The sequence below is a fragment of the Xiphophorus maculatus genome, chromosome 10, assembly GCF_002775205.1.
Source record: "Xiphophorus maculatus strain JP 163 A chromosome 10, X_maculatus-5.0-male, whole genome shotgun sequence".
Taxonomy (NCBI): Eukaryota; Metazoa; Chordata; class Actinopteri; order Cyprinodontiformes; family Poeciliidae; genus Xiphophorus; species Xiphophorus maculatus.
The window spans coordinates 8,620,037-8,635,695 of NC_036452.1; the positions used below are offsets into that span (position 1 = coordinate 8,620,037).

At 37.8% G+C, this 15,659-nt stretch overlaps 1 protein-coding gene across 3 annotated transcripts in view; it reads left to right on the plus strand.

Annotated features, from left to right (window-relative positions):
* Positions 1 to 13,218, plus strand: part of LOC102225144 (disks large homolog 5-like) — a 31,389-nt gene extending 18,171 nt beyond the window's left edge. For all 3 annotated transcript variants that reach the window (XM_023341501.1, XM_023341499.1, XM_023341500.1), the window contains exons 16-33: positions 11 to 952; positions 1,628 to 1,742; positions 1,897 to 2,032; positions 2,274 to 2,395; positions 3,734 to 3,817; positions 3,905 to 4,064; positions 5,414 to 5,576; positions 5,651 to 5,784; positions 6,658 to 6,804; positions 7,136 to 7,319; positions 7,606 to 7,754; positions 8,020 to 8,184; positions 8,626 to 8,822; positions 9,208 to 9,351; positions 9,445 to 9,572; positions 9,870 to 9,979; positions 11,154 to 11,263; positions 12,334 to 13,218. In XM_023341501.1, coding sequence (XP_023197269.1) covers positions 11 to 952; positions 1,628 to 1,742; positions 1,897 to 2,032; positions 2,274 to 2,395; positions 3,734 to 3,817; positions 3,905 to 4,064; positions 5,414 to 5,576; positions 5,651 to 5,784; positions 6,658 to 6,804; positions 7,136 to 7,319; positions 7,606 to 7,754; positions 8,020 to 8,184; positions 8,626 to 8,822; positions 9,208 to 9,351; positions 9,445 to 9,572; positions 9,870 to 9,979; positions 11,154 to 11,263; positions 12,334 to 12,437 — 3,294 coding nt within the window. In that variant the 3' untranslated portion in view covers positions 12,438 to 13,218. The remainder of the gene's footprint in view (positions 1 to 10; positions 953 to 1,627; positions 1,743 to 1,896; positions 2,033 to 2,273; positions 2,396 to 3,733; positions 3,818 to 3,904; positions 4,065 to 5,413; positions 5,577 to 5,650; positions 5,785 to 6,657; positions 6,805 to 7,135; positions 7,320 to 7,605; positions 7,755 to 8,019; positions 8,185 to 8,625; positions 8,823 to 9,207; positions 9,352 to 9,444; positions 9,573 to 9,869; positions 9,980 to 11,153; positions 11,264 to 12,333) is intronic.
* Positions 13,219 to 15,659: the final 2,441 nt, after the last annotated feature.

Consider the following 15,659-nt stretch of genomic DNA (forward strand, 5'->3'; position numbering starts at 1 on the left):
TCCTCAACAGTTCCTTCCTCAGAGCTCTTCTGGACAGAATTTATTTGAAGGTATGAGAGACTCTGAAAAGACCCTGCGTCTCCAATCCGGTGAGCTCCACCCCAGAGGCTGCAAGAACTCCAAGCACAACTGCTCAACTCAAACGGACATTTGCAACTGCAAGTTGAGCATTAGACAGGAGGAAGTATGTAAAGATACATGCGATTCCCTGGAAAACGGTGGCAACAGCAGCACTCATTCCCATCACAAATCCTTCTCCAACTGCTCCCAGCACTCCTGCTCTTTGTCCATGTCCCACAGTCTGTCAGAGCCTCACCCAGCGTTCAGCTACCAGCGCCAGGAGCTCAGTCCTCGTTCCCTTACATTCACCCCTTTGGTGTCTAACTGCAGCCCTCCTCAGTCGCCTGTGGACAGAGGACAGAGCCCACCAGTGAAGGCCGGTGGAGGAACGTGGCCTAAAGTCATAGTTGGGGCTTCTCTCACTGAGTGCACACAGCTGTCCATCTTCAAAAAACCCAAACAGAGAAAGTCCATCTTTGAAGTAAACGCTTTCAGGAGGCCAGAGACAGCTTCTAAACTGGACTACATGTCGAAGCATTCGCCACAGAGTTCAGCATCTGAAACTTCTCAGACGCCTCCCACCCCGCCCACCAGGAGCGACTCTTTTAGATTTAAGCATCGGCAACAGAATAGCTCTGCGTCTGACTCCACCATCACCACTGGCACACCACCAGCCTCCCTGGCCCTGGCAGCAAGCCCCCAGGATGAGGGGTTTGTGGGAAGCCAGGAATATTACACCAACATACCTGCAGGAAAAAACAAAAAGAACTTCAAGGAAGGGGACGAGAGCCGACGGCGGACCGAAGTGCAGGAAAAGAGGAGGTACAGGCCAAAGTCAGCGCCAGCTCTACGGCGGAACGTGACTCCGTTGCACATTCCTGTTCCCATGCAGGTAACGGATCAAAGCTGTAACAAGTGGATAGATTTTCATACCTAGATAAAACCGATAAATTATTGCTTTAATCTAAGCCCGTGTCCAAACAAAATAAGAAATTGTAGATGCAAACAAGGGCTTGTATCAAACAAGATTTATACAATCATACATGTTGAATTTTTTCACCTTGACTCAGGACAGTGACCCAAAACATACAACTGAAGCTATAATGGAAAGGTTTATTTTAATGCATATTCAAGTGTAACTTTTAAATCCAATTGAATTTTCAGACATTTGACTGAGCTTGAGCAATTTTTCAAACAATAGGAAAAGTTCTAAGTGTGCAGTTTTTAGATGTGCAAATCTACTAAAGATATATGCCCAAAAGACTGCAGCTGCAATTGTTCTTGATAGCAATACATATAGAAACCAACAACTACTTGGATTTGTTTGAAAATCATGTATTGTTTCCTCTACATGTCACAATTATGCCCTGTTCTGTATTGGCCTATCAAATAAACTCTGAATAAAATGCCATATTTGTAAAGTGAGAAAATGTAAAATGGGAAGAGTCGCATGAATGTACTTCGTAAGCTCTTGTTTGTATCTACAATTTCTTATTTTGTTTGGACACGGGCTTAGATTAAAACAACGATTTATCGGCTTTATTTGCTGTTTGTTTTCTTCTGGCAGACTCAGGTTTCCTCTGATGAGCTCTCTCCAGAGCCAGTGGACTTGTTACGCTTCTCTCCTTTGAGAACAAACCGGTACAGCGTGCCATTTGCCCCCCCAAGCTATTTGACAGCACGTAAGTCATTGGCAGGCACATTCCTAAGTGGTTCTGATTTGCATTTAAACAGGAGCTGGGTAATTTATTTGTGTAGTTGTCTTTATTTTTTCACTGTAAAAAAATTTACAACTGCAGTTGTCCTTTTATTTATTTTTTTATTTATTTTTTTTAGACCTTCCACAGCGACGTGCAGCACCATGCCCTGCAATGACTGCTGTGATGAGGAACCCAGTTTACACAGCGTGGAGCCATGAGATCCAGAACTGTCCTCCAGTTCCCAATTCAGGCCTTGATCAACATACACAAAGGTCATCTCCCAGTCTATTTATCATTTTTAGGGCTGACTTCTGTATTAAACACTTTAAAAAAAAAAAACTAAATTAATTGAGGCCTAAATGTGTAGTGCTGCATGAAAAAAAAAAAAAAACCAACCATGTACTCTCTGCCCCAGATCTCACGAACAGATGGCATGAGGCAAATTATATCTTGCTCTGGGTTGAATAATTGACTGCTAGGGGACTTGACATAGGCCTTTTTCTCCATTTTTAGCCCCCAGCAACAGGCTCCTCTCAGTTTGGACCTTGGCCACAAGCGCAATGGACGCTTGAGTGAGACGAGCCACAGCCAACCACCACACAGCACCAAGTCTTTGCCCTCTGGAGCCAGACTGAGTATGTATGCTTGCTTAGCTTTGATCTAATTTGCAGTTGTAAATGTTTTCCAAGCATTAAGCGTTAAGTCCTATATTCAGTTAACATTACATTTCCTGTATCAATTCAGACAGCAATTGTCTTTCAAAGTAAACAGATGGTTAATTGTTCATTTACAGAGTTTTTACACAGTCTGGAAAACTATGGAAAAAGAAACCAGATTGTGTATAAAATATGTGTTTCAAGACCATTGTCTGACTCTTACCCATCTTAACCAACATCATGTTCTTCCATCAGTCTGTTCATCCACCAGTTCATTTGTCCTTTCACCCATTTTTCTGTCATAGGAATGACAATACAGCATTAAAGGTTTATTATTGCTGTAACAACAGTGACAATAAAAGTATTTTATCATCTGTTGCATAGATTGTCTGACTTCAACTGAACATCTTCAGTCGAGATCATATTATCGCAAATATTATCCTTATAAACAAAAGAACACCATCCATTTCTATTTCAGACCATCTGTTGATTCATCTATTTGTCACATTTATTTCGGTCACATATGTACTGTAAGTTTTTTCCTCCGTTCAACCAACATTCTGTTCATCAATCCATCTGTTTATCCATCACGAAATCATTCATCTGTTTATCAGTCCATCCATCCGAGCATCCATGGATTTATCTTTTGCCATCCATTTGTGCATCAATCTGAATCCATCTGTATCAAACTATGTACATCATCCAACAGTCGGCCATCCCTCTGACAAAAACATTACCCATTCTTCTATCATTCTACTGATCTATCGATCCATCTGTTCTTTCAAATGCTCTTTTGTCCATCTTTTTTTTTCTTGATTCCAGATTTAAAGTTTGTGAAAAATATCTTCCTTAAATGAATCAAACTTTTGTATTTATTCTAAAAAAAATACAACCAAAGTCTGGAAACGAATGTTGAGTGTGTGAGAAGCTTACTTTTTCTTTGATTAACCCCAAATCAAAGAATCAATCCAGATCAGTCCTCTGGGATGGACTGATCTGGATTCATACAAAATGAAGATACGAAGCCGGTTATCTGCTACATGGAGTTTTCCAACAACACATCACTTCACAAACCCAAAACTACCCCTCTAAAACCTGCTAATTCCCCCCAACTTCTTTGAGAAACCTGACCTAGACCTTTTTTTTTTAGAAATAACTAGTGGCATCCTCTGGACTTGACAGGCCATTTACTATATATATAGCTCACGTAAAGACATTGACTGGTTAGGTAAAAAGTCTCAAATCTACATGACTAGCTGCCCATGGAGATGAGGATGTTTTTTTGCATGGGTAACAAATATTTCCTCTTTTCTTTAGGCTCTCCTGGTACTTTACAGTTTAGGGCAGAGCGGATAAGAATCCCTCCGGCCCGTTACTCTCGCTCCACCGGCTCTGACAAAGGTACTTTTCAGTGCAGATCTTGAATTACCTCTTAATAAATGCTGCTGCTGTAAATCATGTGCAGCTTCGCCTTCTCTGTCTCTCCAGCGTCTCTTTCACACTCAGAGTGCAGCAGCCCAACCCCTCCCATATCCCCTGTCAACCTGGACACGTCGTCTTTCTCCAGCAGCCAGTCACAGAGCTCAGTTTCTTCCCATCCCAGGATATCAGTTAGCCCTGCTCCAGTTGGTGACAGGAGGAAGGATGGGTAAGCCAGAGTCTCGCCTACATCCTCATCCGGATGTATCATCCAAAATATTCATCATTCAGCAGAGCATGACATGTTTTCCTCTATTTGTCTGCTTCATTGTGATGAAATACTCAGATTGCTATAAACAAATCTGTCAGCCTTCGTCTCACACTGGCTCACCATCTAACCTTATTCTTGCCTTTGTCTCTTCTCTCCGATTATAACCTGAAATCCTTCTTCTACCACTTTGATTCTTTATGTATCTATAGATATATACAGTATATGTCTATTTTTGTTTTCTTTATCTACTTCTCAGATTTCTTTCTTGCTACACACCTTCTGTTAGACGTCCAGCAGGAAAGCCCTTGTTCTTCTCTTTGAGAAGCTTGAGGTGTGTTCCAGGCCACTTGTAGCATGAACAGTGTATGCACAAGAGTGTCTCAACATAATCTTTGTGCATGTGCAAATAAACGCAATAATCAGCCCTATTTTAGGAGCCCTCATGCATGATTTATTTACATTTTTAATGTAACCTAGAAATTAAATAGATGCGTTTCCCGTTAGGGCATCATCTCTAATCTGCTCTGCATGAGGTTCATAAAAATTCAGTAGAACTACTTGACTGAAAAAGAACTAAAGCACATTCTGCTACTTTTCTGTGTGATGCTTTTTAAGGCTTTTATTTAATATAACATTAAATGTTTTTAATTTTTTGTAATTTACAGGAAGAAGGTTTGACATTAAATATACAATACATTGAAAAAACATTCTCACCCCTTAGAACCACTGTCTTCAATTGATTTTATTGAAATTCTGTGTGTTGAACCAACAAAACTAGTCCAAAATTGCTATTGCGAAGCTTCATCTATCATCCAGCTGTTCCAGCTGTTAGTTCGAAGGAAATAATAAAAGGTTCCACAATTGGGATATTGTTTTATAATCTAACACTGCTTTATATCTCTTCAGTTGCATCTCTGAATTGCCTGGTGTGGTCTTTGGTCTTTATGATGTAGTTTGTTCACTTGTGTCTTTTGAAAACAATGTTATTAGGTTTCAGTGTAAAGAACACAAAATGCAAATTCACGACACACTGTTTTTTAATTTGTAATATATCTTTAGTTTTCTCTTTCTACTTATAAATTAAGCACTACTTGTTACATTAACTCTCAGTAAAAAACAAATTATTACTTCTGTAAGGTACTTAAAGATGTACTCATTTCTAAAACATTTAGATTAAAGTTTTATTGATATGTTTTTTGTAGAAATTTAAATTTTTGTGGTGCAACCTATAAAATATATATATATATTTTTTAATTAGCAGTATACAATTATAGGTTAGTGAATTTTTGGACTTTTTTGTTTTTAAGGCCTTTTTTAGGGGAGCCACGCAATGTGACGGTACAGAAAGGAGTAGAACCGCTTGGGATCTCCATTGTGAGTGGAGAAAATGGAGGAGTGTTTGTTTCCAAAGTTACACTGGGGAGCATCGCTCATCAGGCTCGTCTAGAGTACGGAGACCAGCTGCTGGAGGTAAAGCAACCACCATGCTTCACCTGCACATCAAGTTCACTTTTCTGTTTCTAATAAATCAAAGCTTTTTGCAGTTTAATGGAATCAACCTTCGCAACGCCAACGAGCAACAGGCACGGCTGGTGATCGGACAACAGTGTGACATGGTCAGCATTTTGGCTCAATATAATCCTCACATGTTTCAGCTGGGGAACCACTCCCGATCAGGGTAAGCTGACGTTTTGGTTTTTGTAGTTATTAAAAAAAAAATTACTGAACCAGAGTTGTTGCTGAAACAAACACCGTAATCGACAGAATACATGAGTTCCATATTTACTTTTAACATTTTAATCTTTGCTAACTGACCACAAAGCAAATATTCAATGATTTCATTGCACAACTTTGAATTTATGAATTTTTTTATTGATTATATGTGGTCAAAATTGTACATAATGTCTCATTTATACATAAATACACAACACTATTTGAACAAATGTCCTTTAAAAAGTTTGAGAGAAATCACACCCTTTTGTTGCCAGTAAAAAGCTTCAGTCATGATCCTGGTGGACTATTTATTGTCAGAAATGTCAAAGTTTATTTAAGTCATTGGCCCTGACATCAATCCTAATAAAGATTTGTGAAAATGCTTTGTGTAAAAGTTGGGTAAATCAGCCAGTCTAAAGGAACCATGCCATTTCTGCTGAGATAACAGGTCAAACATCTAACTGGGATCAAGACTGAAGCTTGCTGATGGCTATAAAAACTGTTGTTTCTCTTTACTATTTGAAAGGGCATTTGAAATAACCAAATACATTTAAACTCATGCACTCAAATCCTGTTTTAAAAAATAATTACGGTAATTTGTTGTATAGTTTTACCGTGAAAAGAATCACTCAAATGCATGACTGACATTCTTATTCAGAATGTCAAAATTATTGACATTCTTGCTTATTATGAATTTATGGAAACAGTTTACTAGCACCGAATGCTACAGATGACAATAGTCTAAAACAACCAGAAAGCAAGTATTCAATCAGCTTGTGTAATTGAGCAAAGTCAAAAAGATTTCACTCTGTGTATTTTATTATTATTTTTTTTTTAGTTCTCAAATGGAGTCCAGCAACAACCATCTGACTACCAGTCCAGACAATCACTCTGCTGTAGATACACTGAGCGAACAGGACGAGGGAACAATGACACCTCCTTCCAGGCAGACTACTCCTGCCACAAGTCCACACAACTCTTTCAGGTGTCGATGTTGTTTCACTCACTCCACTGAACTTTAAGGACATATATCCTTTTATTTTTTGGTTGTGTTCATGTTTGATGCTTACAATAGGTCTGTTAATTTCCATGTCAGAAATTGAAAAGGTTTTAGAACAATACATTTTAAAATAGCTTATCTGCTTTACAAGCCAATGGAACTGGTTGATATGTTCATGTTTTCTAGATTTTCTGGTTGTAAAATAAAAGGATATTTGCCTTTTGAACATTCTCATTTTACCGTTATTACATTTGAAAAGCCAATTAAGCAGCAAGTTTTCATGTTCTAAGGAGTTCAAACTTTGGTTTAATTTCAGGCTTCCAGGTTCCCTTTTACTGCGGGCTGCAGAGCCTCGCTTGGTGAGGCTGAAGAGGATTGATACAGAGTTGGGTGTGCAGATCTGTGGAGGAAATGTTTGTGGCATCTTTGTGGAAATGCTGGATGATGAAAGCCCGGCAAAGACTCCTGACGGACTGCTTCCTGGAGACCTAATACTGGAGGTAAAAACATGGTTTATCACTGTTTTTGATGGGTAAAGAATCAGATTTATTGTAAAAATGTCTCCCAATAGTTAGAGTAAGAAATTAATGGACGCTATTCAGTTATATGTTTGTATGTAGCAGAAAAATGTGTCCTGTGTTGTCTAGACTTTCAAGTTCAACCTCTGTGCTTAGTGTAGCTGTCTCTGTTACGTATGTTCTTATGAATTTTACTGTAAATGTCATTGTTCTTTGTCTCTGGAAGAATTGTGTGCTATTTGTCAGTTGTATAATTGTTTTCTTTCAGTACAATGGTGTCAGCATGAAGAATAAAACTAAAGAAGACGCTTACCTGGAAATGTTGAAACCAGCGGATCAAGTCATGTTCAAGGTCCAGAACTATGGGGACAGCCTTGCTGTCATCAAAGAATCTCAAGGAGATGGATTTTTTATCAGGTGCTTAGAGTTTAAACATTTTGTATTACTATTTCCCAGGCTTTTTTTTTTTAATTAAGCCTGGGAAATAAAAAAAAATAGTAGCCCCATTAAAAAGTAAAAGCAGAAAAATTATGCAATTTAAGTTTAATAAATGAGTACAACACATTGTTTCTACTTGTCCTTATGTCATATGTGTGGTTCAGAATTAAATATTTTGCATGTTAATATTTTGTTTTCCCTAAAGGAAATGAACACATTTATGATGGTGGTTTAATTTTGTCAGAGCGCTTTATGAGCGGGTTGCAGAGCAGGAGCTGAGCTTTAAGAAGGATGACATCCTGTATGTTGAAGACACTTTACCAAATGGCAACTTTGGCTTCTGGATGGCCTGGCAGCTTGATGAGAATGCACAGAGGCTGGAAAGGGGACAAATCCCAAGCAAATACATGTAAGTCCAGCCAGTGAGAATGAATTGATTTGTTTTTAAATCAGTTTTTGTTGGAATTTAATTAACTGTATTAAACTCGTAAGCTCATGTGTCTAATCTTGTAGATAACAAAATGACTTCTGTGTTTGTCAGAGCTCAATAGTTTTAGAATTATTGACTACATTATTGTACCTGTAAATATATCCGATTCAAAGTATATCAAAACATGATTTTGATGATTAATTATTCTTTAGACTCAAGACTAAAAATGTCAACAGTTTGCCATTCTCGTCATAACTAACCCCGTTAATTGCTATGTAAAGTTAGAACTACTTTTGGATCATTTTAAGACTATCTGAATTTCTAAATTGGTGAAGCATAATCTGAGTTTGTTCACTGTCCATATTGAACATGTTTCTGGATACATTTGAATTCATCTGCCCATGCTGAAATGTCTCTTAGGATGGATCAGGAGTTTTACAAAAGACACGGCTTGGCTGACATGAAGGATGAGAACGGAACCAGTAAGTCCATGTCTGCTGCTGCTCGGAGGTCATTTTTCCGTCGGCGGCTGAAGCACAAACGAAGCGGCTCCAAGGATGGGAAGGACCTGATGGCTCTCGACTCCATAAGCACAGATTCTTTGCCCATCCCGGAAGGTGAGATCCCCCCCGAGATGTCTTCATTGCTCATTTCAAATCTGACACTAATTGTCATTGACCAACTTCAAAGTTTTACTGAATCTTGTCTATTCCAAACAATTTCAAAATGTGGGTTACAGCATATATTTGAATGACTTACTCAAAGTCCAGCCCTTTATTATCTTTATTCCCAGTTTCCTGCTCTAAATTAGAGAGTGAGAATACAGTACTTCTGCACTGCCGCCTGGGAAGTCAGAGATGTTAGCATGATCATATGAAGCAGGATACAACTAAAGAAGTATATTTAGTTCTAGGACATTCCTTTCAGGTTAAAATAATAATCCCTGTGGTGATTACCGACTGGTGGACCAGAGTAAAGTTAATTTTTTTATGTCCTGCTCAGATGGAATGAGCCTGATGTACCAGCGGGTTCAGAAGGTGGACTGCTCATTCCCCAGACCGGTGCTGATCTTGGGTCCGTTAGTGGAGGCCTGTAAGGACCTGCTGGTGACTGAGGCTCCTGCTAACTTCTGCCGCTGCTTGCCTGGTGAGTGTGCTAGCCAAACACACTCGCATAAAATTTATAATGACTACATAAGATAAGTTTATGATTGTATTATTTTGTTGTTTTCAAATCTAGAAATCATGAAGGCATCTCAACAGGCAATAGAGCGAGGAGTGAAGGATTGCGTGTTCATCGATTACAAACGGAGGAGCGGCCATTTTGATGTGACAACTGTTGCATCAATAAAGGAGATCATAGAAAAGGTAAAGCTTTTTGCTCATGTCATCAGTGTCCTAGAACAGCAAAGTTTTGTATGGCAGTTCAACTGTTCTTTGTCCGTGTATCTAAGGCCATGCCATGGTGGTTGAAAAACAAAGTATAAAAGCAGAAATACTTTAAATTATAATGGATTCCAAATCAGAGAGCGTCTTTTACAGTGTAGAAATATGAAGAAATATGTTTATATTATATAAATATATGTTTAACTAAATCTTGACCAACATTTTGCTTTGCACCATCCCTCATTTCTCATGCAGTTTTTTGCTGTCATTCTCTCATAGGACTGTCACTGTTTACTTGACATTGCTCCTCACGCCATTGAACGTCTTCACAGCGTTCACATCTACCCAATCGTCATATTCATTCGATACAAAAATGCCAAGCAAATAAAGTGAGTAATCCCATGGCCCTGGAAGCATATGTGGTTCACCTTTCATTTTCTGGCCTGAAGATATGTCCGGTCCTTATCCAGCTTGATTTGTGTTTGTCTTGAAGCTGCTGTTTATTGATTAGAATTACAGTTCAAATCTTGAACGACGTTTTCTCTGAGCTGTTTGTTCTTTTTTTCATTTCATTGGATTTGATCAGCCGGTGAGTCTCAAAGAAGTCTCCTTGTTTTTCCCATTTTTGTAATCGCACGGGAAGATTTAATCTGTTAAACTCTCATCGTGCTATTTTTGTGCATAAGCACAGACACAAATGAGAACAAGCTCTCATGCTTTCGAGGCCACTCACACACGCACACACACACACAAATGGCTGCAAATTTATAAAACTGCAGCAGTTGAACGTGGCTGAGATTGATTCCTGCTAAGCCTTCAATGTCATCAGCTGAGTGCCAGCTGTCCTGGGAGGGGCTTCCTGGAGCTTGTGTGGGTGGCTGTAATTTCCACCTGGACTGATGGAGCAGCTGACAATAGCTTCAAGTATTTAATGTGACCTTTATAGTCAAGGAGGCAGCAATAGACTTTGATCATGAAAACCAGCATGACCTCTTCTATTTTGAATGTTTAGATATTAAAAGGTTTTTACTATTTTTGTCAGGATTCATGTCAGTAAATGTTGTTTTTAGCAAAATATCTACTATTTAGCTTTTTTTTACAATTTAAACAAAAACGCTCTTCTAATTTCAGCTTTCACGTTCTATGTATTGACTCGGGACACTGAATACAAATGTATTCACGCTACACCTTTGTGATTATTATCTACAAAAATAATAGTTTTAAAATCTAAATAAAACGCATGAAGATCTGAGGTTGTAATATGGCAAATGTGAAAGAGTTTCAAGGGTTATGAATACTTGGTACTTTCAGGTACTGTTCATTTTGAATCCTAAACATCTTCAAAATTATAAAAATTGTAGTGCGTATTGGAGGATTTTGAACAAAAGTTATTCATCTTTGAAGCAACAAAGTGACAAACACAACTGTTAATGATGATGATGTGCTGTTAATTCAAATGCAGTCAATAAAAATATATTTTTAATTTTAAAGCTGCTCTGGTTTGTTGCAGCTTTTTATGAAGCTGTGTGGAGGTGCTAATAGTTGTGGATATTTTCTCCTCAGGGAGCAGAAGGATCCTCTTTACCTGCGGGATAAACTCTCTCAGAAACATTCCAAGGAGCAGTTTGAAGCGGCACAGAAAATTGAGCAGGATTACAGCCGGTTCTTCACAGGTTGGTGGAAATTATTTATTTTGATCGTAATTAACTGACTCCTAGCTTTGAAATGGAATGTACGCAAACATTCATTTCAAGCCATGAGCGTGAAGGTTATCCGAGTTGTGCCCGTCTTACTTATCAGATCAGGGTTAAAGATTTATGATCTGGAGCATCAGACCATCTGAAACCCACAACTGTCCAGGAGATTAATGACCACAAGAGGAGTCAACTTATGGCAAACGGCTTTGGGAGCAAACACACCATCACTGATCCTTTAAAACAGGAACAGGTTGCTGCCTCATTTCCACAAAAATGAGAACACAAACCAGTTTTTATCTGGTAGAGACAACTGAAAGATTGAGAGGAAAATTTTCTTGTTAATTCCAAAGATTTGAGCTTGAATTATTTTAACTCCACTGTCTCATTTAAATAACTGGAAACTAGAACACCTTTTTGTGTATTGATTTTCACACTGATGAACAAGTAATTTTATAAATTTCGGTCCTCACCCAGTCTAGGATCGAGTTGCTAAAATGAAATTATTTGCTGTGTCACAGTATCTCTATACATTGGTAAGACAGAAACAAATGGGTTAGTAATAAGACGTTTGCAGAAACTCTGATCAGCTTAAAAATAACATTTAAAAGAAGAAAGTTTAGAAAAAACACTCCCCACTGAATAAAACGGTTTGGTTTTTCAAATAGCTTTTAGAATTTTTCTGAGCTTTTTTTGGACCATATTTTTTCCAACTATATATTTTACGTTTGTATTTTTCAAGTAGTTTTTCTGATGTCTGAACTTGCTTCCTATGGGTTTACTAATCATGTAAAACTTTATCCAATCTCAGTACTCTGGGATTTCTAAATGTCAACCAGAACCTGTGAAGTTTACCAGCTGTGGTCAGTTCAGACATTTATGGAAAACTGAACCTTGAAGAAGCAGGAAGAACTTACTCACATTGTTTTTCTACTTTTCAGACATTTTATTTACTAGTCATAAGTTAAGTTAACATTTAGAAACAAACCATATTTGACTTGGATGCTTATCATGTAAATATTTCTTCCCCACCCCCCACTGTGTTGCAGGCATTGTCCAAGGAGGCAGCGTCTCCTCCATTTGCACTCAAATCTCGACCATCGTGGAGCACGAGCAGAATAAAGTCCTCTGGATTCCAGATGAAGCACCATAGAGATTTCACTCTCACACTGATGTAGCATTTTTTTAATCATAGGGTGCACTACAAATTGCTGACACTTCCGTTAACGTCCAAGGCTTACTCAATTTTACAAACATTAGCACAGATGATGGTAATAATGAAATATTCCCACTACATTAGTGATATACTGAGCAGCAAATAGGTTTGTTTACACTAGTATTTGATACTTGAATGTTCTGTTCTCCCTCAGATATGGTAGCACTCCTAAAATCCCTTTTTGTTGCCATAAAATAATGTTGGACCACATTGAAGACCATATTCCTGAAGTGATGATGGACTAGACTACAATGCTCTCTCTTCCTTTTCTATATTTATATGCATTTTCTTTTCATTTATTGTTGCCTAATTATTAGGAAGAATATTTTCCATTTAATTCTTATTTATAGAGGAGAAAATTGTCTCTTCCTTATATTTTGTTTTGTGGTATGAAGGTTCCCTTTCCATTTCAGTCCTCATAAATAACATTGTGCCAATCCAGGTTTTGTTTGTCTTTTAAAGCTCCAGGTTTTCTAGTTTTGACACTATGTCACCTGCTTATGTATTTCCAGTTCTGCCAGTATAGATTTTTTTTTTTTGTTAAATTAAACTGAAAGAAGGGACTGTTTTTATTTTGAATATCATAGATGGCTGTCAGTTAAACACGCTCACTGGTACCTTGTGATTCTTCCTGGCACATTTCGTCTTAGATAAAACATTTGCGATGAGTTCAAGGTTAATATTTCCTTAAAAAGAATAAAAACTAACTATAGTTGAATTGCAAGCATTCTGTGAATTTGTTCAAAAGTAGTTTGTGTGTTCTTTTTTGTTTTGTTTTTATTTTTTTATTTGATCAACTGCAAGACTTTGTTAAAGTTAACCTACTCACCACCAGAGGGCGCAATCTACCATTTCAGATAAGTAAGATGTGCTTTTTTTAATCACTTTTTTAGGCGTTGGTCTAGGACAGGGGTGCCCAAAGTCGGTCCTCGAGGGCCGTCATCCTGCATGTTTTAGTTCTCTCCCTGGTTTAATGCACCTGGATCAAATAATGGCTCGTTAGTAGGCCTAAGAAGAACACTGACATGCTGAAAAGGTTGTTAGTTACCAGGGAGAGAACTAAAACGTGCAGGATGCCGCCCCTCGAGGACCAACTTTGGGCACCCCTGGTCTAGGTGGATGTCTTATCTCAAAAACTTAATTTAATTCAATACAAAAGGTTAAACTACAATATAGCAATTAAATGGAAAGTATAGCATCAGGGGATGTCTCTTAATTTTGATGAAAATAGTTAACAACTTATGAAAACTCAAAATTAAATTTTTCGTAAAATATTTTTTTTTAATATTAGAATGTTTAGATACAGTTTAAGGTGATTGGCTGATGCATTGACTGTTGACCACGAGACCTTAAGATTCCCTACAAGGGGGAGTAATCCATAAAATGGATGGCACTGCTGAAAGAAAAACTGGGTATTGCAAAATGTTGTATCAAACCATATTAGTAGAAAGTTTAGTGGAATAAATACAACACATGTTCAGGTGTGTTATCTCTTGCAGTCTTGATGTAAATCTGATCTACTACAACAGTGGTTCTCAAACTTTTTTCAGTGGTGTACCCCCTTAAGAATATATTTTTAGTCAAGTACCCCCTGACATGGGCAAAACATTTTTGGAATTAAAAAGAGGTACAGTGCTGTAAAATCACTGTCTGATTTATTAAAGCCAAACAACTTATATCAGTGAACCTGACAAATACATCCATATTGCAAACATTGCATGGTTAAACAAAAAAGAAAAACAGAAGGCAGTGACCACCAGGAAGGTATAAAACCAGTCAAACCGTTTTATTTTAAAGGATATTGAAACTAAGTACTGAATATAAATTTCAGTGCATGAACACACATTTATATTTTATCAAACTTTTTACAAAATAATTTTCCCAAGACTTATTATGAGGAGCCTACTGATTTTTTAAAGATATTTTGAAAAGCTTCACGTACCCCCTGCAGTACCTCCACGTACCCCCAGGGGTACGCGTACCCCCATTTGAGAACCACTGTACTACAAAATGCAAAAGAAGGCATCACCAGTTAGTTCTGCAACAGGTGGCCTTAAACCTTAAAGTAATTTTTACTTTCAGTAATTTGATTCAAGAGGAAATATATTGTTTAATGCTGATTGATTATATTTCAGCTTTACTATTTTAATATTTGGTCTGGGCTTGTTTTGCATGAATCATCAATGTGTTGTGACATGGAAGAGATCAGCCTATGGCTCTGCTTAGGTTTTAGCGGAAGTCCAGTTTGCTTTAGTTATGGTCTGCAGTTTGTACTGTTTAATCTCTTTCTTCAGGATACACAGTGAATGTTTTATGGGGTTTAGTTTAGGTGGGTTTTTTGGCCAATCAAGCACAGTGATGCAGTGGTCATTAAATGGTCATTAAACCATGTATTGGTGAAAGAGAGGAAAAATGTCACATCATGGTAATCATGGGAGCATAAAGTGCAGTGAAATCTTATGAAAGATTGCTATGCTGACTTTGTATTTGAAAAAACACTGTGAACTGACACCAAAAAAAATATATATTTCGCCCCAAATCAGTAAAGACTGTGGAAACTTTACATCAACCTCAGCTGAACTCAATGCTAAATTCTTAAATATTGTTTGTCACATTCCTCTCATGTTATACACTTTGTCCTGACACAAAACCTTCAAGCAATGACCGTGTGCAGTTAAACTATACTCACGATTTATTAACTTTTTATCTCATGATTATCTTGTGGACAGCTGTCAAGTAAGGTTGGCTGAAACATTCTTTGTCTATTTTGTGTAATTTTGTGGGAGACAATTTTAAACTGACATAAACGCTGGAAAATATGTGCATAGAATGTATGAAGCAAGTTTTACACGGGTGGTTATTGTCCCACCTGAATCCCCCCTTGGTGGCGCCACTGAACGAAAAATCCTTTTAAAAGCATTTTTTAAGGTTTCAATGTTTAAAATATTTATAAAGGAAGACAGGGGTTCGAAATATATCCTCCAGGTGATGAAGACGTTTCCCCTGAGTTATTGTCTGTAGACACCAAAGTTGGTCATAAAACATTGATGAATCGGTCCCTATAAATAACTGGGAGCATCTACGTCTGCTGCTGATGGCTCCTCCCCCCTCAGCTACCTGTAAATCTGCGATGCCATCTTCCAACAATTGGACGAGACA